Genomic DNA, 23,510 nt, shown 5'->3' on the forward strand with positions numbered 1-23,510 from the left:
CAATAATCGAATAATATAATATAATGAGTAATTCAATAATCTGTTACCTTTGCATCCATTTTTGTTCTATAGGCCTAGTCTTTAAATTATAGGGGTGATCTTTAAACTAGATCGTCTCGATGGTTTTGTCATTGTCCAATCAGGATATGCGTGTTTGTATTGAAGATATCATTCTCTATATGTCTCTATTTTACATGTATAAGTGGCAAACATCTGGTTGTTTTATGTAATGGACAGGCCCGCAAAGTATTATCAACAGAGTTTATGAATATTGAGTTGGTAGAGATAGTACTCATTCACTCACTCGACCGGTTTATTGTCTCCACCTACAGGTAGACATTGGTATTTCCTGATGAAAGTTAAAGGTCCCATGGCATGAAAATTTCAGGTTTTCTAACATTAAGTTGAGTTCCCCTAGCCTCCCTATGGTCCCCCTGTAGCTAAAAATTACGAGAAGTATGTATCTTGCGCCGTCTTTGAAAAAAGGATCGCTGAAATGCGTCGATTTGGGAGCTGGCCCTATATGACGTCATATGGGGCCATGTTACCTCCCCTTTCTCTGCTTGGCCCGCCCAGAGAATTTGAACAATTTGAACAATTTCTTTGTTAGTTGGATAACCGTTCTGCTGTTGGTGTTATGGCGCATAACACGCAACACAATAACGCAAGCTTGCATAAAGCTCCCATTTGGTGAAAAGACTAGACTGCGTTGGGTTCTCTGAGGTCTCTGGTATTTCCACAACGAGATTCGTAGTGGGGGATATCTCTGCAATTGTTGAGAAGAAATTTGGAACCGCGACATGGAGGAGAAAAGGATTGTTGCCCAGATTGTTGTCCGCCGGAGCCCCGCTGCCCGCTGAACGCTGCCCGTTGCCCGGGGTTGTCTCCGCCGGAGCCCCGCTGCCCACCGGAGCGGCCCGCTGCAGCCCCGCTGCCCGCTACTGCGGCAGCAGGAGACAACCCCGGGCAATCCCTTTCTCCTCCATTTCGCGGTCTGTAGGCCTACTTAATATTGACGTGGAAGTGGAAGAACCAGAGGCGTTTGAGAACCCGACGCAGTCGTTTGAGATTCATAATATCATCCGGAGGCGCAAACAGCTTTTGACCATGATAATATATATTATATTATATAAATATCTAAATATAATCTGATATTATTTAGATATAGAGCTCCATGACTCCCGCCGGAGCACCCGGAGTGTTCAGTGTTCCACTGTAAACACTAGCGCATGGTACCGTGGCCGCAAGCTGCTCAGGGCCACACCCCCACCCTCCACCTTGACCCGCCTCTAAAAACGGCGAGTTTGTGGAGAGCTCATTGTGGGACTGGCTCATAGTGGCTGTAACTCTGCACCAAGGCTGAATTTCTTGAACATCTTCAAATACTGTATTAGGGGCCCACTAACACCTATATTAAAGCATCCATAAAATAGCATGCCATGGGACCTTTAAATCATTCAGTAATAAATCATTACATCAGTTATTACTCAACTAATTTGGATTCAGCATCAATATGATAATAAATATAATACTAAGTATATACTTATACTTAGTATTATTACTAGCAGTATTAGTAGTATTAGTAGTACTTGTAGTAGTATACATTATACTGCTACAGCTACTATTACTACTACTACTACTACTACTACTAGGCTACTATTAGACTAATACAAACCAACAACGTCCGTTTATGCTTTTATATTTATTAAAAATAGCCATACGATTGTTTAGACTAGCTGTTAATTGATGCTGTGATTTGCTTTGACTATGTTGTTTTATTGTTAATAAAGTAATTACAAATAAAAGTTTTAATAATATGTGTTAATATAATAATTATTACTACTACTACTATTACAACTTCTACCGCTGCTACTACTATTACTAATAATAATAATAAATAGGTATATTATATAATACACTGTCAAATACAACTCCTAGTGTGTGTAACTATCTCAGTTGAATCGCACAGAAGGGGCCCAATCGGTGGCTCCCCTGGTCTGTTGCATCATGGGTGTTCAGATGTGTGAGTGTTCTTCAGTGTCATGTGTTGCATGCCATGGAAGTCAAACGCGGGGCTGACCTGCTCCCCCATGCCAGTGGAGTAATGGGACGAGAGTGGGATTGGGCATGCCCAAACCAGCAGAAACAGGTCTCTTCTGACTTCTGACAGCCAATGAGAAGAAGGCAGGAGGCCGGGATTCCTCACTGCTGCTGTGTTTTAGAGAGAACGTCCCCTGGCGTCGTCTTTGTGCAACAGGAACCACGGCGGTGGGCTGAGGGGGAACCCAGCCCTCTGACTACAGACGCCAGGGGTCAGGAGGAGAGGAGGCTCATCGGAGAAGTATAGAAAATGAAATTGAAGTCTGTTATCGCTCTCAACTCACGTGTCTGTGGTTGTGGTTGTGGTATTGTTTGAGCAGTTGTCTCTTCTCTCTTTTCTATTTTTAAGATCTCCCCTTAAGGACACTGATCAGTTCAGTGTTTTGTTCATGGTAAGATATGAACCATATTGACATTACTTTGTCAAGATATACATCAGAAATGTTTTGCAAGTAATCTCACTATTAGTAATAAAGAGAGATAGTTACAAATAATTATAGATCAATAGCAATAGCAATTTTTTTTTTTACCAATATTTGTTCCTTCACCCCCCCCCCCCCCCCCCCCCCCCCTTCCTCCCTCCTCCACCCCTCCCTCCCTCTTACCCTCCCCGCCGCTGTCTCCTTTGGTTCATAACAAAACTGGGTCTACAACCGTGTACCAGTGTGTTCAGATATGATGTAATTGTGTGTAACCATAAATGTCACTGCACAGGGCCCATTGGAGCTTTTTTTTAATGTTCTGCTTTCTTTAGCCATGAGAGTGACATAAAGGCCCGGCCAAATAGGCAATCATAACATTTCGAGCTGAGGTTGGTCCGGAAGCAAATGTCAAATATGTGTCAACAGGTTGTGGCCTGGGGTCACATCGGACCGCGAGGGACGATTATGTAATAGGCTACGTTAATAACACTCCATAGTTTCCATGACACGTCCTTCGGGGCCGATCTATCTTCTGTACTGCTGCTAGCCATCCTTTCCCTTGGCATACATGGCAACACCCTCCTGCACCCTCGTATAATCCTGCCCTGCATATGGAATCCACCATCCACCCGGTGTATTTGGAGGTATTCAGAGCCCGGATAGATCAACACACAGCGCCGCCTTCATCACGCCTGAAAACAAGCAGACGCTAACTATACCCGTCACTGAAACTCCTTCTCAGTCCATGGCCATCACACGATTCACACCAGTGACAAGCAACAGACAATATAAACATTCACGGTAATATACAAATAGAAAGGCGAAAGTAAGACATACAGAAAGAAAGAAAAACAGATAAAGAAAGACAGATTGTAGGCCTTTATAAATACTGTATATATATATATATATATATATAAAAAATACCTCATTCCTTGTTCAGCAGACTCGATGTTTTTCCAAAACCGTTAAACGTCGAAACATGCTGCTGCTATTTAGCGGGGTTGCCGTGTGCGCTTCTGGTTCGCGTTATCCCAGTAACAGTGTGACAGGGAGTAGGCCTACCCGTGACCTCATACTCTCGCTCCTCCGTGACGTCAGAGAGCGGCCGCCTGTGCGGGCCAGCAGGACAGTCTCTCTGTGAGCTAGCAGAGGCCTCTCTCTCTCTCTCTCTCTCTCTCTCTCTCTCTCTCTCTCTCTCTCTCTCTCTCTCTCTCTCTCTCTCTCTCTCTCTCTCTCTCTCTCTCTCTCTCGCTCTCTCCCTCACTGCAGGCCTGGACCTTCACTCGACTCCTCGAAGGATTAGGAGGTGAGGTGTTGTGGACCGGAGATGACTGTGACTCACATAGACTTATGCCAGAATGAGAGGAATTTTGTCATCTTTCACAGGTGAGTCGTGTTTTCCAAAGTTGTGCTGTATTTGATGGAGACTTCTTCCAAAAAGTGTTAATGTAACATTCAGACAAGAAAGAAGTCTAAAGATGTACCTCATACAACAACTATGGCAACCGTTGGCCGTTGTATTGGCCTCGCTTATGTAAGGGATAATGTTTGGCTTGTGCACCAGGTCTGCTGAAGGGGAAGAAAGTCCGCTTCAGCGACTTCATGAACAAATTGCTTTCGAATCATAAACTCTTCCGCAAGTGAGTCAGCTATGCCTACATTAGAATATTATATATTTTACCCTTACAAACATAGGCATGTGATGTTTAATCAACGTTGGAAATAATATAATAATATAAATATACAGTATATAAATACATTGAAAATAATTAGGCCTAATAAAAACGATCTGGTCCACCTTGTGTTTAGTGTGAGGAGCCAGAAGGAGCACAGTGACGAGGCTGCTCTGTATCTGCAAAACTTTTCCATTGCCTACTTCCCAGTGAGTATAAAGTCCGAATTCTACCGCTGAGATTTTGAGATGATTTTGACAAAAAATGATTGTAATTTTAAAACTGACGTAATATATTTCAGTTTAGATTTTATTAGGATGAAGCCTATAGTCGATTTTGACTATCGAAAGGTACGATTTTCCTGAAGTCGTGTTTTGACAGCATGGGAGCCACTTACGACGGTGATTGTAAGTAGGCTAAAGATTAAAACCTTTCGACTATGTAATAAATTGCATGGTTGAAATTATTACAGGTGCTGCTGGCCAAACATAAAATAAATGAGGGTACTATGCTGTGAAGGCACTACAGAAAAAAGTGATTCTCAAGAGAAAAGAGGTAGGCCTATCTATCCATCTATCCGTTGACTGATTGACCTAAACAACAGATATGGTCAGTCACTCTATATGTCCGTCTGTCAGACATTCAGGAACCTTTGCCCTCTGACCTGCAGCAGAGCAATGTAATGGTGGAGAGGAATGTGCTACTGAAGGCCCAGCAGCATTCCTCAAGGGACTCCAGGGCTCCTTCCAGGCGACCCACCTGCTCTACTTTGTCCTTGAATACATCAACGGTGGAGATGTACTTAGAAAACACCTTGTGGCATAGAAATTCACTTTTTGATGGAAAGAAAGTAAAACCATTTTGACCTGCTGCTGATGTCTGTGAAACATGTTGAGGTGGTTCCGTGTGTGTGTGTGTGTAGCTCTTCTACCACCTGCAGATGGAGGGCAGCGTCCCAGAGCCTAGGGCAGCGTCCCAGAGCCTAGGGCAGCGTTCCAGAGCCTAGGGCAGCGTCCCAGAGCCTAGGGCAGCGTCCCAGAGCCTAGGGCAGCGTCCCAGAGCCTAGGGCAGCGTCCCAGAGCCTAGGGCAGCGTCCCAGAGCCTAGGGCAGAGTTCTATGCAGCTGAGATGGCCACAGCACTGGGCTACCTGCACTCCCTAGACATCGTCTACAGGTACAGGCTCACCTACAGAGATTCAGGCAAAACACCATGCACTCAATTCCTATTAAATGGGAATGTGAGTCAAGTAAAAAGTAATGGGAAAGAATCTCTTCAAATCCCATTGAGCATTAAATGTGAATATATGATGATCATCCTTCTATGAACTACGTAAATTCAAACAAATTGATAAGGCGACTCCTCTATCCCGATCTGGCCCCCGACAGAGACATGAAACCAGAGAACATCCTGCTGGACCGGGGGGGCCATGCCATGCTGACAGACTTTGGGCTGTGCAAAGAGGGTGTAGACATAGACGGTACGATGCACAGCTTCTGCGGGACCCCTGAGTATCTGGCCCCGGAGCTCCTGCAGGGCCACACTTACAGCCCCATGGTGGACTGTCACTGTGCTGTTTGAGATGCTTTATGGACTGGTGAGAAACTACGCTTTGTCAATATTTTAGATTTCTTTCTTTGACGAACAGGACAGAGAACAGTGGGTTGAGAGAGAGAGAATAGTGGGTGAGGAGGAGAGGGCATGGTATGTAGCTCCACATGTCCCAGCAGATTGAACCAGACTTTGCCTCATAGGCTTTCTGATGGGGTTGCACATTCCTAATCGTCATAACATCAAACACATGAACAATGTCCGTTACTCTTAGCTCCCGTTCTACAGCTGCAGCAGAGCGGAGATGTTTGAGCAGATGATCTACGCCCCTCTGAAGCTGTCTTCTGCAGCCCAGGCGCTGCTGACGGGACCGCTGGAGAGAGACTGCTCCAAACGATTAGGGCGGAACTTTGTAAGTACCGATGTACCCAACACAGGGAAAAACACACTTTGAGCCAAATAACTAGGCCACACGTGTAGACCAGAGCACAAGGTTTAAAAATACCCCATCACTGTGCGCTGAGTTTGTGTTGCTTCTATGCTTGCAGGAGGAAATGCAGGATCATGCATTCTTTGTGTCTATCAACTGGGAGGACCTCTTGGCCCGGAGGATCTCTCCTCCTTTCATCCCTGATGTGGTATGTGTCACAGAGGCAGGGGAAAGACGTCATACAAAACCAGGTGATGAAATGTGGACAACAACCTGTCTTTATCGTTTTCCTCCTCAGGCCGGACCCTGCGATGTCCGCTATGTGGATTCAGAGTTTACGTTACAACCCATCCCAGCCTCTCTGGCCGGGGGTGATAAGTGGCAGGGGGGCGGGGCTAATGAGACCTTCCTAGGATTCACTTACGTGCCCCTGGTGGAGTGTGAGGAGGCGCTTCCATAGGCCTTCAGATGCTTCAATCATGCGGCTCATCAACACTGGTCTCAGCAGACAGGATAAATATTCATTTATTTCTTTTTTTATTTCATTGCAAATGTATTTAATTTGTTGATTATACATTGAGAGTATTACGTTGATAACATAATGAAACTGTAAAATTTAAATTGAATCAAAGTGCTAGTTAGTAACACCTTGAGCAAACTTAGTTAGCCTGAGTTCATATTGTTGAGGTTGGAAAACATTCCCTGTTTCTTACCCTCTACCATTCTACAAACAGACAATAAAGACTTTTTTTAAATATTCTCAAAGGGTATATTTAATTGTATATACACAAATGAATTTGTGCTTATTGCAACATTCACGTCTCCCGAGTAGTCCTACATTTGGCCTACGTTAGTTTTCTGCTTAATACAGTAGGAAATACTAATATTTCCTACTGCCCCCCCCATGCTAGGAGTTAATGGACTTGCTTTGGTTAATATCATCCAACCAAAAATCTCAATTATGATATTACTATTATATTATTTTCATATTTTTACAGACAAAGAGCATCACCTTTACAAAAAAGGGATATCAAAAGGTTTAGCTCTGGACAGACTGATACATAGCAACAGGCAGTGAGTGTGACCTCTTTCCCGAAGCATCAGTAACTACCAAAGGAGGGGTAGCTGTGGTCCCCGCGGCAGGTGAAGTAGGCGATCAGTTGTCCATTGCAGATCATGAGAAACAAGCCACTACCTGGACCAAGAAGAGGAAACACGTCTGAATGTCAAGACAACCACTGACCAGTCATTGATCAAACGGATCTCATGTTTACCGATTGGGTCGACAGCTATCACATTTGTCTTACCCAGCGCCAACCACCACTGCCACACTGTGGGGAACTCCAACATCACTGCAAAACAGATTAAATAACACACACACACACACACACACACACACACACACACACACACACACACACACACACACACACACACACACACACACACACACACACACACACACACACACACACCATGTACTTAACCTTCATTAATTTGAGTCTTGGTGCTTGTATGTGCAAATATTTTGTTAATTGTTTTTAATTTTTTGTAGTTAGTTATAGTTATAGTATACATATAGTATAGTATACATATTATGGATGGATATTATTGTGGATATTCTACATTATATTCTAATTTTATCTTCTATTTAGATAAGCATCTTTGCTGCGGTGAAGCCTGAACTTCAATGATGGAATGAATAAAGTGTAACCTTATTTTGGGTTCACCTAAGCTGGTGAGAAGAACGTGCAGAAAGGTGACGGTCAGTGCGTAGTCCCAAACCCATCTTCTCACCACAGCAGCAAACAGCAGGCCACAGGAGAAGTAGGTGAGCTCCATAGACAGCAGGTTGACTAAAGGAACAGATAGAAAGACAGTATAAGGGCATCAGGGGTTAAAGGGCAGACTTGTTTTGGTTATTGTGTTTCTCTGTGCTCACCCAAGTATTTGGAGTTGGAGTCGGCGGGCCCGGTCTTGAAGTCAAACGGGATGAGGCCATCGAAGTGATCCAACCTGAGTGTAGTGTTTATTGAGTTTCAATTGGTATCAGAGATTAAAGCTAGTGTTTGTTAGGTGTCAATTATTGGTGGATCAACAAATTAACTAATACGGATATAAGTGGAAGAGACATGAAACAGAAAAGGACCATGACGATTACTTCAGTAGATAATTATAAATAAAAAGTGTAGGAATATACATTTAAAATGTAGGAGACTTAATTTAAACATTCTACAATCAAAAGTAGGCTAAAGAAAACACACATTGGATACATCGTAGGTCTATAATATGTGAAGAACACGTATGGCAGGAAAAGCTTAATAATCTTACTTGAAGATACCGAAACACACACTCCCGATCATGTAGTACAGAGAGTAAAATATAACAAGACACAGGAGTAAATGGATAAGAACGGTCTGAAAAAGAAAAAAACAGCATTTTTAAAGAAGAGTCTGAAGAACATCGCTTAATTATTACCTGCATAATTTAGCATTTGATTACCAAAGCACTGAGAGCGATACACAAATACAGTAGGCAGCCTCCGCTGTGTGGGGGCGCTTTAGGTAAGCAGGCAGTTGCCTATTCTGCAAATCCTTCTTTAGCCGGCTGAATATTATCGGAAATAAAATATAGCCCTATATGACATTTAAAATAAATGAACTCAGACGTCGTGCATCCCTACATGACAAATTGCCTCTTTTGTTTATGTAATCTCTTTGGGAGCGACGACTCCATCCCCGCGGAGTTTACAAAACACTAAACTGGTCTGATTGGATCACAGCATTACTATCACCATACCTTTGAATCGACCAATTTCGCTTTAAATGCCATCTCATGGTTCGCATATGATGTTTAGTGCAAAGGATCTAGGATCTGCAGCAACCTGCGACTATGAATCCTAGAGTTGAGACTTATATCGCCCCCTAGCGGCCCATCTAGGACTCGCACTCATTTCAGTGACGAGATTTCACAAGCCAAAATGTATCCAAAACACACAGATATTTGATACTAACGACACAAGACTTCTTTTCCAGAGCCCTATATTTTCCATCAATGTGATAACATAGCCTCTGAACATTTTCTTAGACGTTTTACACGTCTTCCGTTGGCCTATGAAAACTGTAATGGTTCACCGCGCTGTTCCACGCTTATGGACCAGATCCCCGCCTCGGAGCACAGAATAAAGACAAGGACCCGATCTGAAGGCGCTTGTGGGTGACTTAGCCGTCTGACTGCGGGATTCATTGACCAAATGAGTGACTTCTTAATATCGAAAATATCGGTAGCAAGTTGGCGTCTATTATTGTGTATTAGTTGAGACCAACGTGTACTTGCAGCGTACTTTCGGCGACGTACCGGAGAGGTGCAGCCCCTACAAAGGCACAATCATAGGACACCATATGATAATAGATACCAAGTTGTTTAATAGGCGTTGATTTAAATTGGGTAGGACCTTACGAGGTTAGAACACTAACAACACCAGTAAGGTACGCGTACGGCCGCCACGGCGTTATCCTTTGGTGCTAATGGCGTACAGTGAGACAAATGAGGTGGATGTGTTTTGTTGATCCTAATCGTAAGGATAGATTATATATATATTACATATTCAGACCCTGCAGCGTCCCTGCGCTCCTCTCACTCACACTTCTCCACCACAGTGGCTTGGGGGGATGGATGAAAACTAGGACCCAAACAATACAAACTATTAACCTTCAACTCCGTTAACTGGACTGTGCACGTCGTTACACTTCATACATGGTCCTGTGTTTATCAAGGATAGCGAAGCTGAAGTTTTCCAAGCCCTAAAGTTGTCAGGCAGCGCGTCTGACACGCATGCGCGTCCTGCTCCGGCTCTAATAAGAGTTAAAACACAAACGAGGTGAGTTCCATCATCTTCTTACAATACACGCATGAATAGTCACTTGTTACTTTTAACAATATCACAATTTGATTATCCAATGTCTATTTGCTCGGGCCTATTAGATATCAATATTTATACTTTGATTTGAAACGAAGAGAATAAATCGGGTTTTCAAGTTTCTATTGAAGAAATTAATCAACCAACAATATTGCCCCTTTTGAACAATAACGCAGTAATCATGTGGAACATGCATTTTTTTCCTGCACAATATTGTCATGACATGAAATGCGTTTTTCTGTTGTTGTAAACATGGGAACTTATTTATTAGATTGTCCTTAGCTGGCTGCATCAAGTCAACACAATGCTATCGCTAGCCGTCTAGCCATCATCAATTCAGCTCAACGGAGTGAAGCTGCTGCTAGCTACGAGCTAAGGCTAGCTGGCTGCCGAGCCGTCCCCATTGAACTGGACGGGTGGCTAGCTACAAGCTAGCCACCAGTCCTCATTGAACTGAACGGGGTGGTAGCTACAAGCGGCTAGCTGGCTGGCGAGCCGTCCCCATTGAACTGAACGGGTTGCTAGCTACAAGCTAAGGCTAGCTGGCTGACTAGCTTCAAGTATGAGCTAGCAACCTGGGCTGACATTCCGTGACAAGGGGAAAGTAAAGAAAATGGCCAGGTCGAGGGAAAACACTTTGTCGTGACATGACACGCAACGCTTGGACACTTGTTTGATCCGCGGTGGCTTTGTGCGAATTGTTTTTAATGGATAACTTAAGTAATTCACATAGTTTAAGCGTGTTACTGGCCTCTTCCTATGCTCCGCCATTTTGTATAAGACGAATGCTAATCATGGGCGCTCTTACACACTTTATTAATCACGGAATAAAGACGAGGTCGCTAAAACGACCCCAAACCCGAGCCGGACCGTGTGGGCTGGACCATGGCTTACTTTACACATGGTTACAACTGTCAAATAAACGGCCGCTGTAACCCCCACACAGTCCTGAACGTGCGTCAAGACTAAAACGTTATATCGTAATCTTAATTTGATTAAAATCATTTTTAAGTCATCCAAATCGTCACAGAAAACAATGTTTTGATTGGAACAAATGTACACTTTGTCATATCGTTTGTTCACTGCCACGCAAACACCCTATTTTAGAAGATATTGTTAAAACGAGTAAAATATGAACTTGTGTCGTTAACTTTAAGTTGGCACATATTTTCTCTTGATCGTCAATGATCTTGATGAAGGTTTGTCCTAATGGGCCTGTTTGTATATGCATTTCCCCCCTAATTGGTCTACAAAACAATATTGTTATTGACTGTTTTGTTTGAAATCGGAGTGCATGGTGTATCCTGCAGCAAGGCACGCAGCCGCCCTCTAGTGCCGATGCGTAGTATTGTACACATTGATGAACAACGATCATTTAGAAACTTGTGCTTGGATATTTAAACGCAAACACAGACTCTTGGATCATATACCTAGCGCAATCGAAAAAAAACAACTATGCAAAGGTATTGTTTTGTTACTGCTAAAATAAATGGTTGTTACTTTAATTGTTTCAGGTGTTAAAAGGAGCGTGGAGCGAAGGAGAATGACTGACACCCCACCCAGTGATGGCCCTTCACAGGGAGCAGACTTTGACATGATAAGTGGACTGGACTGGAAAGATGGCATTGCCAGTCTTCAAGGGAGTGACATTAAGGTATACACTACATTGTTTCGAGCTTCTACCTACCTTTTTTTTCCCCGCATTTGTGTGTATCTTTGACTAATTGATCTCTATCCCTCAGTTTCGCATGACAGAGTTTGGAACTCTAGAGATGGTCACGGACCCAGAGGTCAAAAGGAAGGAAGTAGAGGCCGGCATAGAGACATCGGACCCAGCACCAGCCCAAAGTCCCACCCCTCCACCAGAGGGCAAATCAGACACAGCTCCAGTCCCAGCCCCAGCCAATCAGACACAAGCAGGCTCATCTAAAGGTAAATCTCCTCCGGACCAGGGACCTCAATACCTGTAACGTTGGATCATATCCGTCATGTCAAGGGAAACGTTTCAAATGTTTGAGCTACTGCCGTCGGGGAAACGGTACCGGAGCCTCGGGGCCAAAACCCAGAGGATGACCCAACAGTTTTTTTCCCTCAAGCAGTCAGGCTCCTGGAGAAACCCACTGCTCCCAAACCAACCGCACGCACACTTCAAAAACGGATGATTTAAATACCTATTCCTGTAATTTGCACAGCATTATGCACATCTTAACAAAAACAGATTATTTAAATTCCTATGTCTGTAATTTGCACAACATTTTTGCACATCTTAACAAAAACAGATTATTTAAATACATATTTCCATAATTTGCACAACATTTTTGCACATCTTGACAAAAACCGATTATTTAAATACATATTTCTTTATTTATTATTTATTTTTTACTATCTTATTACTCAATCTTGTATTGTTGCTGCTATGTTGAGGTGAATAGCTGATGAGGAACCAAGCATAATCATTTTACTCTTGTGTACTTAAAGCAACTCAGATTCTGATTCCATTCATGCCCCTTGGCTCTCTCTCTTGTCTCTCTCTTGTCTCTCTCTTGTCTCTCTCTCTCGTCTTGCCTCCAGTCACTGCTCCTGCTCTCCTGTCCCTTGAGGACCCCCGCAGCAAAGAGAGCCCCAGCGTGGAGGTGGACCCCAGCACGTCGGTAGGCCCCAGCACTGTCAGGGGCTCCAGCATTGAGGTGGGCCCTAGTGCGGTGGTAGGCCCCAGCTTGGAGGTGGGCCCCAGCTTGGACGCGGCCCCCCGCACAGTGGTGGGCCCCAGCATGGAGGTGGTCCCAAGTGCCAGTGCGGACCCCAGCACAATGTCAGTGACCTGTGGGGCCTGTGGCAGCGGCGTTCCCCGGGAAACGCTCATTAAGGGCAAATTCTGCAGCTTGGCGTGCGCCCAGCTGACAAGTGGCAGGTGAGGTCAACTCTCAATTACCTCTCTATGTCTCTGTCTCCTCTCTCTCTCTCTCTCTCTCTCTCTCTCTCTCTCTCTCTCTCTCTCTCTCTCTCTCTCTCTCTCTCTCTCTCTCTCTCTCTCTCTCTCTCTCTCTCTCTCTCTGTCTCTCTATGTCTCTCTATGTCTGTTTCCCTGGGCCTCTCCCTCTCCATATGTCTCTCTATGTCTCTGTCTTTGTCTCTCTTTCTTTGATTTGTGTCACTCATCTCTGTAAGTCTCTCTCTTTCACTATGTCTCTTTTCTATATACATATACAGTATATATGTATCTCTCTCTGTCTAGGTCTCTCTCTATCACTCTCTCTCTACTAGTGTGCATGGGGGATAGGGCTGGTCGGCGGTGGGTCAGCTCGGTGTCTCTGTGTGTCCAGGTCATCCCCAGGAGAGACCAGGGAGAGCCAGGCAGTGGAGTGTGAGAAACTGGGTAAACGGGTGCGCAAGAAGAGGAAGATCTACATGGACTCTGGGGACGAGGAAGAGGACAACAACCAGGAAGAGGAAGAGGTCAGTAGTAACAACGTCGTTCAGTCGGACGCAACTGCGGCAGGCGTCATGTTAAATGCTCTGTTTTCATTATTCGTTTTTATTACATTCTTTAGGTGATCTATTACTTGATAATAATTAATTAATAATTATTTGAATTTATATAGCGCTTTTCTAGACACTCAAAGCGCTTTACAGTGAAGGGGGACCTCACTAACCACCACCAATGATAGTAAAACTGAAATACTTTAGTGTTCTTCAAACAGAAACATGATTGAGTGATTTAAGATACTTCAATACTTGGATTTGAAAACCTTCAACTAATTATAATACATTTTTATCCATACAAATGTCTCATCATTTTCTTTTTGTTATGCTTTTTTCCTTCCCCACCAGGAAAAAGCCAAATCTTCCAAGGGCAGGAGAGCTGCCAAGCTCGCCAGACTAGGTACCATCAGAATGTACTGTGTGTGTTTGTGTGTGTACGATTGTACGATGTTGTACCTGTTTTTCTATAAACGTTTTATAATCATTACATACTGGTTCAATTTCTGTACATGCGGTGTACACAGTTACGTTTCTTTTTTTTAAATTCCTGCATGCATTATATGGTTTCCAAAATTGTTGCCATGGAAACTGTGCTGCTGAAAAACCAAACAGAACCAAAAATGAATAGTGGGATCATAGACCTCTGGAGAATAAGTCCCGCCTCCGAGGCTCTGGTTCCCTCGGTCAAATGTCTATGGGAAATAACATGGGCTTTATGAATGATCGTCCATAACAAACTCTGTAGGTGGCGGAGAAGTAAAAGCTGCGTCACGTTTTGAACTACACACTTTTTCCACCTAGTTTCCAGTGTTGCATTGTCGGTGCCGTTAAAGTAGTTGACTATTATGAAGAAGAATTATGCTAACACGGATCTGACTTAGGACGTCGCGACTCTCCCAAGTGTGTAGTTCAAAACGTGACGCAGCTTTTACTTCTTCGCCACCTACAGAGTTTGTTATGTAAAATGAAACAAAAAAAAAATATATGTTATGTACGATCATTCAAAAACGTCATGTTATTTCCCATAGACATTTGACCGAGGGAACCAGAGCCTCGGAGGCGGGACTTATTCTTCAGAGGTCTATAGGAGTTGAACCTCGTATTGTGTTATTCATTCATCCCACGCGTCAGACATTAGTCAGAGACCTCGTCACAATTGGTCAAAGCTGATGAATTTAATATAATAAAAAGAATGCCAACAACATAACAGATACCTGACAACCTGTCGAACAAGATAGACTCATTGTTTGCTTGTTGTGGTCCCACCCACAAGTGACGGCCCCGCCCAATAAGAAGCGAGCGTGGAGCTGGCCTGCATACCTGGAAGAAGAGAAGGCCGTTGCTGCCCCCGTGAAACTTTTCAAAGAGGTACCCTCGTCCACCTGACCCACCCACCAACCCACTGACCCAGACCCACCCACTGACCCAGACCCACCCACCAACCCACTGTCACACACCCAGACCCACCCCCCAACCCACTGACCCAGACCCACCCACCAACCCACTGACCCAGACCCACCCACCAACCCACTGTCACACACCCAGACCCACCCCCCAACCCACTGACCCAGACCCACCCACCAACCCACTGACCCAGACCCACCCCCCAACCCACTGACCCAGACCCACCCACCAACCCACTGACCACGCCCAGACCCACCCCCCAACCCACTGACCTGACCCACCCACCAACCTACTGACCCAGACCCACCCCCCAACCCACTGACCTGACCCACCCACCAACCCACTGACCACACCCAGACCCACCCACCAACCCACTGACCACACCCAGACCCACCCACCAACCCACTGACCCAGACCCACCCACCAACCCACTGACCCAGACCCACCCACTGACCCAGACCCACCCACCAACCCACTGACCCAGACCCACCCACCAACCCACTGACCCAGACCCACCCACCAACCCACTGACCACGCCCAGACCCACTCGCCAAGCCGCTTCCCCGCTGACGGCCCTTGTGTGTGTGTTGCAGCACCAGTCGTTTCCACAGAGCAGGAACAGCTTCAAGGTGGGGATGAAGCTGGAAGGCCTGGACCCCTGCCACCCGTCCCTCTTCTGTGTGCTCACTGTCGCTGAGGTACGGTCCAAACTACTATACCCTTAATAACATGGTCATTGGTCATGTTATTAAGGGTATAGTATGGTTCAAAGCGCCATACTATACCCTTAATAACATGGTCATTGGTCATGTTATTAAGGGTATAGTACGGTCCAAAGCACCGTACTATACCCTTAATAACATGGTCATTGGTCATGTTATTAAGGGTATAGTACGGTCCAAAGCACCGTACTATACCCTTAATAACATGGTCATTGGTCACGCTAATGCCTCATATATGCACTCGCCCATAACCCCTCCGCTCTCATCAGATCCAGGGCTACAGGATAAGGCTGCACTTTGATGGCTACCCAGAGTGCTATGACTTCTGGGTCAACGCCGACTCCTGGGACATCAAGCCAGCCGGCTGGTGTGAAAAGATGGGGCATAAGCTGCTGCTGCCAAAAGGTAAACGCACGCACATTAGTGACGTATCTATGCGATGCATCGTCTTGGTATTGCAGAATGGGGAGAGTGATTTTCGTAGGAGGAAAACTTACTTGCATTCTGCTGGGGCTGGCCTGAAGACATAGTTCAAGTACGCGTTAGGTTTACAAACGTAAAGCCTAATGCGTAGTGCGTATCTTTCACTGCCTGTAATGTAGCGGGCGGATGCCACTGCTGCACAACCAAGTGTTTACCAACCATCTTTTTTTTCCTTTTCATTTCTAAAGCGGTTCAATTGGTTAAACTAAAAAAACCAACAATATCCTGTCAGTGACTTTAGGGTCCATCCATCAGTCCCAGATCGACCTGGTTCCGGCAGAGCCTCAATGCAGTATGAGAATAGGCCTACTTCCATTCTTCACAGAGCAAACGGTTGTTTGAACATCGTGAAAAGTTTTGAACAAATGTCACGGCAGGACCAGTTCTGTTGACCCGGTGATAGATCACATGAGCACTATTGTGGGGGACGGATCGCCACAAAGGGAAAGACATCGCTACTGGTTCTGTTCATGTTTACTAAATAACCAACACATTACTATTAGTAGCTCGATTCTTTTGTGTCTTTTGGACTCTTTTGAACATTGACATAGCTGCTGAATTCACTCATTATTAAAACCCTTCTAAAACCATTAAAGGGGTGACATCATGCTTTTTCGACTTTTCCCTTCGCTTTAGACTGTTATACGACGTATGTATACATGGTCTACGTCTGCTAAACTAGGAAAACCTTAGTCTGAGCCAGGGGAAGTATTCGCGCCCACCGACAACGCCCCTCAATAAGTGCGTGAAACAGCTTGTTTGCGCTCAAACTTTACTTCCGTAACAGTGTGACGTCAGACAGTGGGCGGGGCTGAAGTGGCGCCTCCCGGCTACAATGTTTACAACTCCTCGGGGGTGTGAACTTGTCGACACACGCAAAGCGTTCAAACAATCACAGCAGACTGGGCTACTCTGGAGGGGGGCCTTAAAGCAACATGATGTTGTTTGAATGAATGTTTTTGAAAGACGCTGAAATTGGTTTTGCAGAAATGAAGAGTGTGAGAATAATAAGGGGTATTTTTGACATCCATATAAACATGTAACCCTATTCTAGTAGTACCCCAAAATGCAATTATTAACCCTAAAAAAAGCATGATCTGGGATCTTTAATGGCTGGGGGGTTCTCTAGCATGTTTATTTTATCACTGGTTTATAAACGTAACCTAGCCTACCTGCAGTGCCCAAATATGCATGCACGTTATAAAAACAATATTCAAAAAACAATGTTTTTAGTTGAACCTTGTTTTCATGAAACAAGGCGAAGCAAGCGTTGTCTTTGTCCTACGGGAGGTGGGCCGGCACCGCGGGGGTCGTCTGGTGAGGCCCGCTGCACACCGCAGCTCTGCTGTAACCCAGTCTGGAACCCACGACTTCCTTCTCACAGCGCGTAGGCTCAGGCTGCCAGCGTAGGAAGCACTGTGGCCGAAAAGGTTCATCTAGAGATTATGTGCATTTTGTTATCTTTTTTTTTTCCCCCCATCGACTTTTTATTTTTTTGAATCAGCAGGGTTATATTTGATTAGGTTTGCACTGTTAATGCCCACATCCCTGCACCGGGGAGCAGTGACATGGGCAGACGTCTTGTGTTGAATCCTGCAGGTTGTAAGGACGGAGAGTTCAACTGGAGCATGTATGTAAAGAACTGCAGAGGGCAGCTGGCTCCCAAGCACCTGTTCAAGAGCCTCAACACGGTGAGCAGGGGCTCCTTCACTCGGTTCAAAGTCCATCTTCCATGCGTGCAGCAACATATAATATCAATATTGTGATGTGGTGGGTCTCAGTCGGTCACCCCCTCCGGGTTCCGCACCGGGATGAAACTGGAGGCGGTGGACAGGAAGAACCCGTCGCTGATCTGCGTGGCGAGCATCGCCGCCGTCGTTGACAACCGCCTCCTGATTCACTTTGACAACTGGGACGACACGTACGACTACTGGTGAGTGGCGTGTGTGTGTGTGTGTGTGTGTGTGTGTGTGTGTGTGTGTGTGTTACAAGATCTAGATCTCATAAAGTTTGACAATGATCCCTTTCAACTGTTCCAACCTTCAAGAAGAAGAAATAGAAATTGAAAAGGTTAATAAAACTACACATTTTACATATTATTACTTATCACTTGTTTTATATATAATATATATTGTGTTAAAGCACATAGTGGCATGTCAAGAGTTTCTTTGACTTTACATATTTAAATTCTCATTTCTATCAAATTAACATAAGAATATTCCTGAAAATTGTTTTCAATTATGATATGCTTTATTGTACTGTTTGCAATATTTCACTCTGTGCACCATGATACAATTGCTTTTATTTTCCAAATGTGTGACATGTGTCCAAATGTGCAGGTGTGATGCCAGCAGTCCATACATCCATCCAGTGGGCTTCTGTGAAGAGGCTGAGCTCACCTTGACCACTCCTGCCGGTGAGGATTTCAACTAGCACACATCTGGTTGCTAAAGCAACATTGTGATCTACGACTGCCAAGACCTTAAATGAATCAGACGGGATTCACAGCACACAGTCCAGGACAGTAACGGGAATAAAAAATGGATAAAACCTAAAATTGTCATGACAATCTAACACTGCAAATAACAAAAATAATGGGTGGAAAATACTGATACATAATTTGAGGTGTACAAATTTAAATGCAAAAAGAAAATGTAAACATTGTAGACCGTTTAAAGTACACAATATTGCCAGTACATGTTATCTGAAAATGTATCAATTTCTGTTCAGCATGTAATTAACCAGTCATGTGCACTGGTCCGTTCCACTGGTCTCGGTTGGTACTGGAGTCTGTGAAGTGGGTGTTCTGTGAATGACGTGTGTGTTGTCTCTCCACCGCATCAGAGTACAAGCACCCCAAGAGCTTCTCCTGGGACAAGTACATGGAGGAGACCGGGACGCAGGCTGCCCCGGCACGCGCCTTCAAACCGGTAACACACACACACACACACACACACACACACACACACACACACACACACACACACACACACACACACACACACACACACACACACACACACACACACACACACACACACACACACACACAGTTCCCTATACAGTTACCTTGGCAGTGATAGCCACATTGCTGTGCCAACCTGACCCACCTCTTTCAGAATAACTCTATACTCTTTAATAAATGTAACAATCAAACGATTTGTTAGCTGTAGTAAAACTCAGCGGCTATTCTCTGGATGGTTGGTTCACATCCCTGTAACCTCTAGAAGGGACGCCCCCCCCCCCCCCCCCCCCCCCCCCTCACTGTGGAGGAGCCGTCCAGAGGAGCCTGACGTCCGCTCACCCCCCCCTGTGTGCTCTCCTCCTCCCCAGAGACCCCCGCACGGCTTCCAGGTGGGCATGAAGCTGGAGGTGGTGGACAAGAGGAACGCCATGCTGATCCGCGTCACCACCATCTCAGACGTGGAGTACCACAGGCTCAAGGTGCGTGGGGCCCCGGCCCCCCCGTGGCCGGGCTGAAGGGCCCCTGGGGCTGTTTGATCACGAGTGGGTCTGTTTAGGCCCCGTTTACACGAAGGGAAGACGCAGATAGTTCCACGCGGTTTGGCCTCTCATTTACACGAAAACCCAGTTCTTATCACAGAAAACGATTGTTTCTAAAAACCTCCGGCCAAAGTGGAGATTTCGGATAACGCCGGTTATGTGTTGTCGTGTCAACCGGGAGGAACGGGTTTTAGGTTCTCAAGCGTCACATTACGCGCCAGAAAATGCTCAACATGTCACGTGAGCGGCCCGTGTTTACGAACCTCGCGCCACATCGGTTGTTTTGAAAGGAACAGGAAGTCGCTCGTGTTATTCGTCGTCGTTGATTCTGAGGATTCTGATTGGCTTGCGTGGCTTCATCCTTCTCCCTACACCGCCGCCCGTAGGTCAGGCGTCGTTATAACGGCACTCGACGGCGTATTTATGCGGGGTGATGTAAATGACAACTCTTTTGAAAACAATGTTGTGTGCACAATGTTATTTTTGAAAATGGAGGGGGGGGTTGTTTCTCTAAATACCCTGCTATGTATAAACGTGGCCCCCCCCCCCCTTCCTCCGCCCCAGGTCCATTTCGACGGCTGGAATGCGGAGTACGACTACTGGGTGGACACGGACAGCCCCGACCTCCACCCCGTGGGCTGGTGTCAGAAGACCGCTCACCCCCTGCAGCACCACACGTCTGAGCCAGGTGCACACACACACACACACACACACACACACACACACACACACACACACACACACACACACACACACACACACACACACACACACACACACACACACACACACACACACACACACACACACACACACACACAAAGAGAAAGAGATGTGTGTGGGTACTAATAATCTTGTTGATTGCGTGTTTGTAGGAGCGGTGGACGCGGGGCTGCCCCCAGGACAGGGCTGTCCCACCCAAGGGTGCAACGGGGTGGGCCACGTCCGAGGGCCCCGCTACGGAACGCACTACACGTCAGTACATGTCCCCGCGTCAACACACACCACCGCCACCGCCGCCACAACAACTACACACGAGTACGGAGGCTTTTCTGGTGAAGGTGAATGCATCTTTGTGTGTGCGTGTGCGTGTGCGTGTGTGCAGTCAGGTGAGCTGTCCGTACTCTGAGATGAACCTCAACAAGGAGGGCCTGCTGCCCGACCGTCTGAGCGGGGAGCGGCCCACCACCCTCGGAGGCCCGTACCAGCGGGCACGGCGCCCGGAGCTCAGCCAGACGAGTCCCTCGACCAACCCCCCCGCCCCGCCGCCGCCGGAGCAGCCCGAGGCGCCCGACGACCCCCCGGCTACCAAGTGAGACCCGGCCGCTGGTCGTCGATCGGTTTGGACGCTCCCCCCGCCCCGCCGTCGGGGGCGACGTGCCGGCGGTGTAGTCGTCCACTGGCCTGTCGAGTGATCTCACAGGGAAAATGGAGCAGCTTTTGTCTTGTGTTGCTAGGAAACCTTCGGCAGGCGAAGCGGAGCGCACTGGACGCAGTAGCCAGCCCGAGCCACAAGGTGGAGCCAGCGAGCCGAGCAACAATGGAGCAGCTACAGCAGCTACAGCAGCGGTAGCCGTAGCGGCGGCAGCAGCAGCAACGACAACAGCGAGGCCAAAACGGTACCACAGCATCGAGAAGAAGAAGTTGACTTGAAGAATCTTTCCATATATTAGTAAAATTGTTGATCATCATCAAATCCAATCATCAATCTTCAATTAAATTTCACTGACGTGTGCGTCGATTCATTCCACTGTTCTACAGGTCTGCTCCCGTTCCTAAATACCTAAAGATGCATTATGTCAAAGAAGAGATCGGAGATGGAAAAGGTGTGCCGTCGTGTGTGCGCTCAGAAAGGTGTCCTGTGATGTCAGACCGTTCCCTTTCCACCCTGACCTTCACTTCATTCCTTCCATTCTGCTTCTTTCTTTCCCGCCAGCCTCGCCGGAATCCATCTCTCTGCAGCAGGCCCTCCACGAGTCCGTGTTCTCCCCCGGCATGTCTGCCTCTACCCCCCATCGCGTGGCCCTGTGCTGGGACAAACACTGCCAGCTGCTCCCCGAGGTCCTGGGCCTCTCCGCCAAGAGAGTGGCCGCCTGGAACTCCGAGGAGGTGGGTGGTCCCGCCGCGGTCCGACAGGAATGCTCTTTTGAACGTGTGTGTCTGTGTGTGTGTGTGCCGGGGGCCCACACTCCTGCTGACCGCTGTCTGCTGCTGCTTGGTTTCGGTGTTGATTAGGTGGCCAGTTTCGTGAAAGGACTTCCTGGTTGCAAAGAGCACGCCGCCACTTTTAGAACCGAGGTAAGAACGCATTGTTGTGTTTGTGGCGACCGCACGAGGTGCCGCTGCTAGGCTGTCGTCAGGAACCCAACTCTCTCTCTCTCTCTCTCTCGCAGCGCTCTCTCTCGCTCTCAAGCAAATAGACGGCGAGGCCTTCCTGCTTCTCACCCAGGCGGACATCGTCAAGATTCTGTCAATCAAACTAGGCCCCGCCCTCAAGATCTACAACTCCATCCTCATGCTGAAGAACGCAGACGAGGAGTGAGACGAGACCACCACCACCACCCCGCCCCCCCCCCCCCCCCCAACCCTCGTACCCCTGAAGCGCTCCCTGAGCTCAGCAGGACTCTGCTCTGAGGCGTTGAGCCCACTCCCCACAAGATGGCCTCTCCCTGGTCCTCCGACTGCACAGCGGAGGACCAGGAGAGGAGACGGGGGCCAGGGAAGAGTCTTCTCCCCAGCCCGGTCTTACCAAGGACTTAAATGGAAAGAGGTGTTGCATTGTAAAATAAGGACTCCCTATTTATGTTTTATTTTGTGTGGTTATTTTTTGGGAGGGGGAGGGGGGGGGGGTTGGTAATTAAGTTGGTCTGAGTCGTTGTATAACGTCTTAGCTCTAAGATAAAGGATCAAATGGAAAAAAAAAAGGTAAATGTTGTTTTATTTTTTGCATTTACTTGAAAGTGTCCATTGAAAGAAAAACAGCTGCACAAACAATGGCCAGCGACGGGCTGACAGAGGGACCTTATTGGGACGGAGTGCGTGGCTCTGCATGGTTCTGGTGTTTACTGCGTCCACACGCCCTCCAGCAGATCATTATCAGATGATTCCTGCCTCCACTTTGATGAAGCGGGGGGTGGGGGGCTGTGTGTGTGTGTGTGTGTGTGTGTGTGTGTGTGTGTGTGTGTGTGTGTGTGTGTGTGTGTGTGTGTGTGTGTGTGCTGTGTGTGTGTGTGTGTGTGTGTGTGTGAGACAACGATTTAGCACCAGCTTCAATGTGTTGCATTTCCTGCAAGGATTGTTTTGAATAGGGTTAGGTTGGCCAAGGGCTAACATTCAGCTTAGCCAGGTGAACAAGTATCGACCAATCAGCTGTTCTCCCTCCAGTCTGTTTGCTTTTTTGAGTAAACCGCGGAATTCAATTGAATGTAAAAAAAAAAAAGATATCTCTTTGTTGTTTGGATTGCTATTGTTTACTGAATTTGGTTGTATTGACCTCTGGCGTTTAGTGTAAATAGTGTAAAGTGACATAACATGAGCTGTATTGCTATGGTATCCCTGCTTCTTTATGCAACGGTTTAACCCCGCTGTGTGACGAATTAAACTCCAATTGTTGAAATCTGAGAAATATTTCAAACGCATTGTCATCCACTGCACAATCCAGCGTTAAATGACGCACGTTTGGGGATAACGCATAACGGTAATTGTTATATGCAGACCGCTTTTATTTATGTATTTAAATTTAAAGGGTCTCGGTAAGCAAATGTGTGTTGAAAGTTGACCCTGTGCTCTGGACGTGTGAGTGGAAGAAATAAATGAAACG

The 23,510-nt window shown here is 46.4% G+C and overlaps 3 protein-coding genes across 3 annotated transcripts; 2 read left to right on the top strand and 1 right to left on the bottom strand.

The window, feature by feature from the left end:
• Nucleotides 1–3,880: 3,880 nt before the first annotated feature.
• Nucleotides 3,881–6,135, top strand: sgk2b (serum/glucocorticoid regulated kinase 2b; the record flags this gene model as incomplete). Its single annotated transcript, XM_084471856.1, has 6 exons — nt 3,881–3,908; nt 4,087–4,162; nt 4,332–4,404; nt 5,282–5,370; nt 5,583–5,791; nt 6,020–6,135. 5 exons carry the CDS (start codon nt 3,881–3,883, stop codon nt 5,773–5,775), a joined length of 459 nt encoding a protein of 152 aa, XP_084327982.1. The 3' UTR covers nt 5,776–5,791; nt 6,020–6,135.
• A 1,140-nt stretch (nt 6,136–7,275) lies between these two features.
• On the bottom strand, nt 7,276–9,022 carry LOC311351985 (putative transmembrane protein 244; the record flags this gene model as incomplete). Its single annotated transcript, XM_084472154.1, has 6 exons — nt 8,975–9,022; nt 8,507–8,592; nt 8,118–8,191; nt 7,906–8,031; nt 7,483–7,527; nt 7,276–7,370 (listed from the first exon to the last, which is right to left on the bottom strand). Exons 1-6 carry the CDS (start codon nt 9,005–9,007, stop codon nt 7,276–7,278), a joined length of 459 nt encoding a protein of 152 aa, XP_084328280.1. The 5' UTR covers nt 9,008–9,022.
• Nucleotides 9,023–10,010: 988 nt separating this feature from the next.
• l3mbtl1b (L3MBTL histone methyl-lysine binding protein 1b) lies at nt 10,011–23,391 on the top strand. Its single transcript, XM_084471256.1, has 22 exons — nt 10,011–10,055; nt 11,609–11,748; nt 11,837–12,026; nt 12,666–13,005; nt 13,418–13,550; nt 13,926–13,977; nt 14,851–14,945; nt 15,575–15,679; nt 15,973–16,108; nt 17,786–17,877; nt 17,968–18,119; nt 18,526–18,602; nt 19,031–19,116; nt 19,520–19,630; nt 20,255–20,378; nt 20,566–20,665; nt 20,796–21,002; nt 21,148–21,309; nt 21,452–21,516; nt 21,627–21,799; nt 21,926–21,988; nt 22,104–23,391. The coding sequence occupies exons 2-22, from the start codon at nt 11,638–11,640 to the stop codon at nt 22,230–22,232; spliced, it is 2,703 nt and encodes a 900-aa protein (XP_084327382.1). The 5' UTR covers nt 10,011–10,055; nt 11,609–11,637; the 3' UTR covers nt 22,233–23,391.
• The last annotated feature ends 119 nt before the right edge of the window (nt 23,392–23,510 follow it).

This window comes from Micromesistius poutassou (genome assembly GCF_964030765.1).
Source record: "Micromesistius poutassou genome assembly, chromosome: 8".
NCBI classification, from domain to species: Eukaryota; Metazoa; Chordata; class Actinopteri; order Gadiformes; family Gadidae; genus Micromesistius; species Micromesistius poutassou.

Coding starts and splice junctions, on each gene's coding strand:
- l3mbtl1b (XM_084471256.1), top strand. CDS start 11,638: ATGACTGACACCCCACCCAGTGATGGCCCTTCACAGGGAGCAGACTTT. Junction 12,027..12,665: donor ACAAGCAGGCTCATCTAAAG/GTAAATCTCCTC, acceptor TCTTGCCTCCAG/TCACTGCTCCTGCTCTCCTG. Junction 20,666..20,795: donor CGCTACGGAACGCACTACAC/GTCAGTACATGT, acceptor GCGTGTGTGCAG/TCAGGTGAGCTGTCCGTACT.